Source organism: Zea mays, chromosome 3 (genome assembly GCF_902167145.1).
Source record: "Zea mays cultivar B73 chromosome 3, Zm-B73-REFERENCE-NAM-5.0, whole genome shotgun sequence".
NCBI classification, from domain to species: Eukaryota; Viridiplantae; Streptophyta; class Magnoliopsida; order Poales; family Poaceae; genus Zea; species Zea mays.
The window spans coordinates 116,328,206-116,337,312 of NC_050098.1; the positions used below are offsets into that span (position 1 = coordinate 116,328,206).

At 52.4% G+C, this 9,107-nt stretch overlaps 1 protein-coding gene across 1 annotated transcript; it reads left to right on the forward strand.

Moving 5' to 3' along the window:
- The first annotated feature begins 7,793 nt into the window (after positions 1 to 7,793).
- On the forward strand, positions 7,794 to 8,674 carry LOC103650459 (uncharacterized). Its single transcript, XM_008676051.4, has 2 exons — positions 7,794 to 8,252; positions 8,366 to 8,674. The coding sequence occupies exons 1-2, from the start codon at positions 7,961 to 7,963 to the stop codon at positions 8,380 to 8,382; spliced, it is 309 nt and encodes a 102-aa protein (XP_008674273.1). The 5' UTR covers positions 7,794 to 7,960; the 3' UTR covers positions 8,383 to 8,674.
- Positions 8,675 to 9,107: the final 433 nt, after the last annotated feature.

Genomic DNA, 9,107 nt, shown 5'->3' on the forward strand with positions numbered 1-9,107 from the left:
GTACGGGGACGTGGACGACGGGAAGAAGCCCGACGAGGAATTTGACGTGCAAACGTACGCGCATTTTTTTAAAAAAGAATGTTCTATTCATTTCCTGCTAACGTAGCAGTGCTTCCAAATCTGGAATTTTTGAAAATTTTGTTGGTTTTTTAAAAAAAAAACTTTTTCGTTATTGGAACGTGGAAATGCGACGGTACGGGACGGAAAGGAGGAGAGGGACATTTTGCGGGCGTTTTCTGCTCCTACTTTGCTTCGAATCAGAGAAACCATCACATGAATCAGGCCACGGTACTGACCGACTTCAGTGGAAATTTCGGTCCTTCCGCTTTCTCCTTAGAGTTAGGCATACACAAAGTGGAAGTCTATGCTTTGTAAGGTGATGGGCCTGCCGTGATATTTTTGCCACCAAATCAACCATTATAGTTACCGGGTCAAAGTTCTCTAATATGTGCCCTTCAAAAATGTTAAAGTGGTGTGCTCCTTGATAGAAAATTGCGTAATATTCGAAATCTAGATTTAAAATCGAGACAAATTTTATAGATATTCAAAACAGCTTCGGGATCCACGTCTACATCGAGCCATCATAAATTTTTTTACGCCTCTCCTACAAGACAGCTTCGGGATCGTGCTGCTGAAGCTCATCACCGGTCACCGCATCGGCAAGATCATCGACCCGGCCGGCCCTCCTGCTCCTGGGCGCCGGCGAGGAGTGGGGTCACGGGCTCGGTTCGGCACGTCCGCGAGCTGGCGTTCCCGAAGGACGTCCGGCGTACATGAGCGAGGTGGCCGGCGAGCTGCACCGGATCAGGTTCGCCACCCCGGATCAAGGTTGAGGCCTATGAATATGATGGACGTCCAGATGGACGGCCCCGGACACAACACAACGGCCAAGAAGGCGGCTTCGCCGGTGTCAATGCAGCTGTGCAGGAGAGCCGTGGGTCAGCCATCAGAGCTCCATGCCGCGCTTTGCTGCATAGCGTAAGCTAGAGCTCTTGTACACTGATCTTGTACACTGATGAGGAAACCGATGTAATTTAACCCCCAAAAAAAACTTTTTTTAACGAAAACGTCAGGAGCTCTGCCCATCATTTAAGGGAAAAAAGTTTAGAGAGTACAAACAACGGTCTGAGACCAGACAAGCCACACCGGAGCACACTCAAAGGGAGGCTAAGCCCCACACCCTAAATCCTCCAGGCTAGCAAGAAGCAGCAATATGAAAATTAAATGGAAAGCAAAGCCCGTCTAAATTGTGAAACATCTTCTTTAATTCTTAAGGCGACTTGGACCGGGAGAAGGGCGACGCTTTCGAAAATCCTGTGATTCCTCTCCTTCCAGAGGTTCCACATTGTGTAAATCACGATTCCATTAAAAGCGTGTTTCTGATTTTTTGGTAGTGGGGGAGTCGCAGCTTCCCACCACTCCCGAATGTTGGTGGCGGAAGCGTCAGACTGGGCAGGGAGGATTACACAAGCCAAGATTTGTCTCCACGCCGCACGGGCGAAAGGACAATGTAGGCACAGGTGAATACCAGTCTCAAGGGTTTCGTTGCAGAAGGCACAAAACGGCTGATGAGGCCACCCACGGGTGGCGAGATTGTTGGCCATGAGTAGTTTTTCCTGCAGGAGAATCCAAGCAAAAATTTTGCATTTTGGTTCTGCGCGTGCCTTCCAGACAAGGTTAGCATTAAGGTGACTGTACGAGCCAATGAATTGTGCTCTATAGGCCGATTTAACTGAGAAGATACCATCAGGAGACCGATTCTAGGCAATGGTATCCGGTGAGTCAGGTTGCAGCTGGAAATCCCAGAGTCTAGTCCAAAGAGAGACAAACTCCTCAATCTGAACACTGGAAGTGATCCTACTTCTTAGTGTTTTGATCCAATGTTGTCCGCTAAGTTCGTGGGCAACCAAATTGTTCTTTCTCGGGATTAGGTCGAAGAGGTGCGGGGCTATATTCCTTGGAGCCATGCCATCGAGCCAACTATCATGCCAGAACTTGGCCGTCTTACCGTCCCCAATTGTGACAGTAGTGGAGGCGCTAAAGAGCAATCTGTCAACCCGGTTACAAGGCGCATCGAAACCTTTCCAAGGGTGATCGTCTCTCGTCCATTCCTTCCAAAGCCAGCGAAGGCGAAGGGCGCGTGTGAACTTGTCAAGGTTGAGAACCCCCAAGCCGCCGAGGGCTTTGGGCTTGCAAACTAGTGGCCATGCGACGAGGCAGTGACCACCATTTGACTCGGCCTTCCCTTTCCAAAGAAAGGAGCGCCGGATCCTGTCAATGCATTTGTGTGCCCAAACCGCGAGGGGAAAAACCGATAAGTGGTAGGTGGGCATGGAGGACAGAACAGAAGATACGAGCGTGAGCCGGCCAGCTCGGTTTAGAAGATTTCCTTTCCATCCTGCGAGACGGTTGCCGGTTTTTTCAATGAGTGGTTGGATGTGGATTTTCCGAAGTGGTCGGGTATGGAGTTGGAGACCTAGGTAACGACAGGGGAAATTCCCCCGAGTCCCGTGGAATGGCTGGAGCACATGATCAAGGTCGATGTCTTCACACCGGATCGGGTGGATGGAGCTTTTTTCAAGGTTAGTAACCAAGCCCGAGGCGCATCCAAAGGCGTGTAGGATGTCTTTAACTGCCACAATTTCATCCCTAGAGGGGTTGATGAAGATAGCAGCATCAGCAGCATAAAGAGACGTCCTAAGATTGGTTGTGTTCAGCGAAAGGGGGGAGAGGATTCCTTGTCGGGTTGCCAGCTCAAAGATGCGCTGCACCGGGTCAATGGTGAGAATGAACAACATAGGGGAGAGGGGGTCTCCCTACCTCACCCCTCTCCTGTGCAGGATACCTGGCCCTTGGGTGCCATTGAGTAGGGCCCTAGAAGAGGCCGTACCGAACAGGATATCCCCAGTTCACATAGTCGAAGGCCTTCTGGATGTCGAGCTTCAGGAAGAGCGCCGACTTTTTTTTGCTTATGTAGCCTCCTGACCACGTTTTGAACATACAAGAAGTTGTCTTGAATGCACCTTTTTCTAATGAATGCAGACTGGGATTTGGAGACTAAGTTGTTCAGGAAGGGGGGCAGCCGATTAGCAAGTAATTTGGAGAATATTTTTGCTATGCTATGGATCAAGCTAATAGGGCGGTAGTCTCCCACTGACTTAGCATCTGGCTTCTTTGGAATGAGCACGATATTCACAGAGTTCAGGAACTTGAATTCAGCTCCATCCATGGCATGGAGTTGGTGAAAGGCCTCCAACACATCCACTTTGATGATGTCCCAGCACTCCTTGAAAAAAATTCCTGTAAAACCGTCTGGTCCCGGGGCCTTATCGCTTGGCATGGGGAAGATGGTTTCCTTCACCTCATCTAGGGAGAACGACGCTTCCAAGGCCGAGAGATCGTGTCGCGGTAAGGCCAGCGCCAACCAGTTGAGGGTGAGCTCTCTGGGTGGGGTTGTCCCCAGATGTGACTTGAAATGGTCATAAATAGTTTTTTTTGTCATTATGGGCCACTGCCAGATTCCCAATGGTGGGCTGCAGGTATTGGATATAGTTCTTCCTTGCTCTGGAGCTGGCAGTGAGATGAAAGAATTTAGTGTTTGCATCGCCTAATCGAATGCGGGTAAGTCGGGCCCGTTGGCGAATCCTCGATTTCTCAATCACCGCCAGTCCAAGGGAGCGGGCCTTGAGCACCTTCAGGAAGTCCGATTCTTCCGACATGAACAATCTATCTTCTTGGGCAGTTTCCAACCTGAGGATTAACTCTTTAGTAATTGCAAGCTGCAGTTTCGTGTCTCCAACCTTGGTTTTGTGCCACGCCTTGATGCCTTTTGCAGTGCGTGCTAGCTTGATATGGAGGCGTTTTAGTGGCGCACAGGAGGAGCATACAGGTTTGGACCATGCATCTTGGATGGCCTCTTTAAATCCCTCCATCTTTACCCAAGAGTTTTCGAAACGGAAGGAGGGGCTACATGTTCTCGTCAGCTCTCCCTGTAGGAGAAGCGGAGTGTGGTCAGACATGAGGGACACGAGGGAGTGCAGGTAGCAATTGGGGAAGAGCATCTCCCATTCAGAAGTGCAGAAGATTCTGTCAATCCTTGTAAGAGTTGGACTAGCATGGCCATTGCTCCAAGTGTAACGATGGCCATTGAGGCAGATTTCTTTGAGCAACAGGCTGTCCAAAGCTGATTTGAACGCCCCCATGAGATGTCGGTTTAAGTTTCTATTGTTTTTATCTGAAGTCTGATAGATGAGGTTGAAATCCCCAAGCACAAGCCATTTCTCCCATCTCTGTGACGCTAGGTTTTTGAGCTCCTGGAGGAAATTGTGCTTCTCCGCAACAGACTGCGGGCCATAGACCCCTGTAATCCACCAAACTGAGTTATCGGCCTTCATAGTGATCGAGGCTGAGATAGTGTGAGGTGTGGTGTAGACTTGTGAGAGGGAGAAAAAAATCATCAGAGGCTGCTAACAGAATCCCTCCCCTGGTGTTATTCGCGGACAGGATTGCAACATTGTTGAGAAATTTTGGTCCCAAGGTGCGTAAGATGGCTGCATTATCAAGTGCAGCTAGCTTAGTCTCTTGTATGCAAACGATGGTGCTTCCGGTGTCCTGGATCAGTTCTTGAACCGAGTCACGTCCATTTCATTAAGGCCCCTCACGTTCCAACTAAGAATTTTACAATTTTGTTGAGACATTGGTAGGCAGTAACACCCTGTTGGAGGTCAAACAGATGTCGGCGGCAGGATCAAGTTCCCTGCACTGTTTGCCCCTACGGAATAATTCCACAGAGGGGTAGCAGTGCCTGAAGAGCCACGGTCGTCAGCGGACCCTTGAAGAGGTTGATGTAGTGCTCCAGTGCAACTTCACCATTAGTAGCAGCAGTTGGCTGGCCAATGCTAGGCAAGATCCCCAGCCGCTTCATGAGGACTTGGCGAGCTCGCTCTTGTTGTTGCCGCGTGGCCAAACAACCGACGCGAGCCGCTTGCTCCTGCGGACCGGCCCGACCCCATGCCTTCCCCTCTTCTTCAGGCTTGACGGGGCTTGCTGGTGTTGGTGGAGCAGGGGTCGGGCTGCTGGGCGGGTGAAGTTGTTGATGAAGGACAACGAAAGAGAAGGGGGTAGCCCTTCCGGCTCAAGCCCAGCAGCAGCGTCCACAAGGTCTGGCGCCTCTTCCAGCCCTGGCCCATTAGGCGCGTTGTCCATAGAGTCAGCTTCAGTGCCGGAGGCAGTTTGATTTGTCTCCGGCGTCGAGGCCTCTATAGGTGTCTCGTTTAGTGTGGCCGGCGATGGCGGGCACTGTCCCGGTACTGGCATGAGAGGATAAGTGCGTCTGCGGTAGACACGGCCAGGCAAGTAGCGACGCGCAGCATGCGAAGACAGCAGCCCTGTGCTTTTGCACAGGTGCGGCGGTGAAGAACAGTTCTATCTAGCCAGCGGAGATCCCTCCGCACCCCTTCCCCCGTGGTCTGAAGCATAGGCGACCGAGGGGAAGGTCTGCGGTCCTTCTCGAAGTAGGGAGTAGAGGCCTGATTGCAGCGTCTGCGGATCCCCGTGGGGATCTCTGGGAGCTGGCGAAGCGAGCGGGGGGAGGAGCGATGGCGATGCTCTTGGTGGCGATGTGTATGTCGTTCTCGGCTACGGCCCCGCACATGCCTCTTCTCCAAAGGCTGGGGCGCAGAACCGAGTCCAAGGTGGTGGTGTCGTCCTCCATTCCTGGATCCTCTGTCCCGGTGTTGCTCGCGCCGCGAATCAGAACGGTCTAGGCCTCGCGACGCACGGGAGAGGATGTGGAAGAGACGAGAGCTCCAACTCTCCCCATTATGCTGTCGACGCCCACGCCGTTCATCTCCTTCATCTTCATCATCTCTGTCCCGATGTCGACGGTCGTTGTGGAGGTCTGTCGGGGGCGGATCGTGTCGGTCACGTCGCTCGCGCTCCCCGTCGACGACACCATGGCGCCAGGTGAGGGAGCGAGTGGTAGGAAGCCCATCGCGGCCCGACGGCCCCTCCACCAAGTCGAGGTGGACAAGCACCCGGAAAGTGAGGCCACATTGGCCCACTAGAGGGGGTACACCTTCATGGATCACCATCACAGAGCCAGTAATTGTAAGTCAGATAACCTTCAGGATGTTAGACGAATTTTCTGTCCATGCCCAAAGGTTGAGGCAGCGGGCGTCCTTATTGGTGGAGGAGAGGCAGTCGTCTTCGACGTAGTCCAAGACGCAGGCACGGGCCACGACACGCTTGGCGATGCTTTCTTTCCACGCATGAGGAGGGATGCCCTCGAGGCACAGCCTGACGTGGAAGCTGAGGTCGTGGCGTTCTCCAAGGGTGATCAGCTGCCACAGCCTGATGCGGAAGTCAAGGTTGCCAAGTGGGAAGTCCCTAGCAGCGATGGCCACATCCCGGTGGTGTCGGTGCGCGAAGGTCACGAGGAAGTCCGCAGGTGGGTTTCTGGACACCGTGATGTCCACCGGTCGCACCCCAAAGCGGGAGCAGAAGGCCCGCTCCACCCTGTCGAGGCTGATGTCGGGGCGGTTGCAGCTGAGCCAAACCACCACTGCATGGGAGCTCAGCCGTTCGAGCTCTCTCTCCATGTCGCGGGTGGCAGAAGTGGTGGTCCAGGATTGATCCGGGCGCATTGCTGGGTCACCTGGAAGGGCCATGGACGGAGCGGCGAGTGGCGGGAAGTTGTGGGAGTCGAGGCAGGGAGGTTGACGTTGGGGGATAGGACTCGGCCTGCTAACAATCCACGAGCACTGCCAAGACCTGTGCCCGGAGCGCTTGCATTTGATGCACTTGACCGGATCCCTGCAATGAATGGCCAAGTGATCCCTACTCAAGCAGCGAGCGCATTTACCTCGTAGGCTTACCATCAGACGGCTAGGGGCATGGGCTGAGAGAAGGCGAGGCGCCGCTGGGGCGCAGCCTAGGCCTGCGCGGGCGGCGCGTCCACGCCTACGCCGAATCGTCGTCCATCCTTCAAGATCCTCATCTTCAATGCGGTCGCAGCTTCCATACGGGGGCTTCGAACCAGCTGTCGGGGCGGGGGTGGCACTGTGGCTACGTGATACGGCGGAGGGGTAGTGAATGTGGGGCGGCGTGGTGCTTGCAGTGAATGCAAACCTCACCCGCTTGGTTTGGTAGGGGGCCGCCGGCGCACGGCATGCAGCTGGATCAGAAGAGCGGGCCGGCGGTAGTTGTGAGGGCGGTGGCGGTGGGAGCTAGGACACAGGAGGGCGAGCTGGTGGTGCTGGAGGGGGGTGCGGGGTTGGATCTGACTTGGTGCAGCCGGCAGGAGCTAGGGACGGCCGGAGGTGGGCGGATCTGACGGCGGCGCTGCTTTGGTGCTCGGTCGCCGTAGGGGCGAGCGCGGGGGAGGAAGGAGCCATCCTCCGTCCGTTTTACTCAATCATCATATCAGCAGTGCTTGGTTCCCCCAACAAAAACTGTCTTATGGCTAATTTGGGAACTCAATTTCCCAAGAGATTCTTATTTTTAAAGGAAAAATGAACTAATTTTCTTTAGAAAAATAAAAATCTCTTAGAAAATTGTGGTTTCCAAATTAGTCCTTAGTAAAATTTTCCTCTATAAAAAAATATCACTGTACAAGATGCCATCCATTGTTGTATCGCCACATTGTTTTGTACCAAAACTTAGTAGCATTATCTCAAAACCCCCACTGGCATTAGTACAAGAACCGCCCACGGTATCGCTAACAGCGTCACGAGAATGTACGCTACTATCCTTCGTCGTAATTTACGCAAGAAACATTAGTTTGGCCTCAAGATAGCTCAGAACAGAGCTCCGTAGTTTTATCAGAGCACAAAAAAAATTAACACAAGAACAATACCCACACCTCGTTTCCTTCACCGGCCCACATGGAACCCACCATAGGGGGGATACACTGTTTTTTACAAGGAAACCAGCAGGATGTATCAATCATATATATACAAGTATGATACTGATGAAGCCTGTGAAGAGCAAGACACCCAAGGAAAACGCACTCCACATCACTGTTCCTACATCCATCCATCCATCTGCAAGAAGAGAAGCAGAGGAGGAGGAGAAGAAGATGTGCTACAAGGTGGAGTGCAGCAAGTGCGGCAAGTTCAGCTGGAACGGCTGCGGCAAGCACGTCGCGTCCGTGTACGAAGGGATCGAGAAGGGGAAGCACTGCAGCTGCAAGCCGTGGCCAGGCGTCGTCGACGACGCCAAGCCAGAGGGGTCCACGTCGGCTGCCAAGGAAGGTGAGACACAGACGCCTCGCTGGATCTCTCTCTCGTCTCAAGTTCCGGATGGTGATGGTTTGCTGACCAGTTTGCTGCACCTCACCTCAACTGCTGCGGATGGTGGTTTGCAGGTGAAGCGAAAGCTTGAGTTCGATGGAGTGGAAGAGATCGCTGGTCTTGCCGCCGTTGGATTGAAGGAGCTTTATTTACCCTTTGAGAGAATAATGTTTTTTCTTCTTCTTCTTCTTCCATATATTGATGTGCGTGTGTACTGGTTTTCTGGGTTTCTACACAAGTACTGTACTACAAATAAAACGATGTTAAGCTACTCCAAATCGATGGAGTGCAGCAAACGCGGAGACATTGAGCTTGAAAAGCCGTGTCAAACATTTTTTCCCGTCCAGAATAAAAAAAAACTGTCATATGGGTCATCGATCAGACGTTGTTTTGTTGTTGTTGTTGTTATTGTTGTTGTTGTTGTTGTTGTTGTTGCTGCTGCTGTTTTCACTGAAAAACTGCAGTCAGGCTGGCTGGCGTTTAACCTGAGTTGCAAAAGTTGAGCGGACTCTTTGTTTTCACAAGTACACCCATCCATCCATCAGTGATGATGCATCCTCGATTCCTCCTCCATCAGATGCCTTCCGTAGCATCTCTCCCCACGCCACGGTCCTTTTAAGCCACAAAGGATGAATCACTTCGAACGGGGCTAGGTCAGTTGTGCTGAACATTATGTTCTGAGTATTTAACTTCGGTGTGGCAGAAGAACGATGGTATTGGAACTGAAGCAGCAGCTCGAACTGTTTCAGTTGGACACCTGAATATATATCCAAAGGGCGGAGGAGAATAGTCTAGCACCTTCTTTCTCCTGGTCTC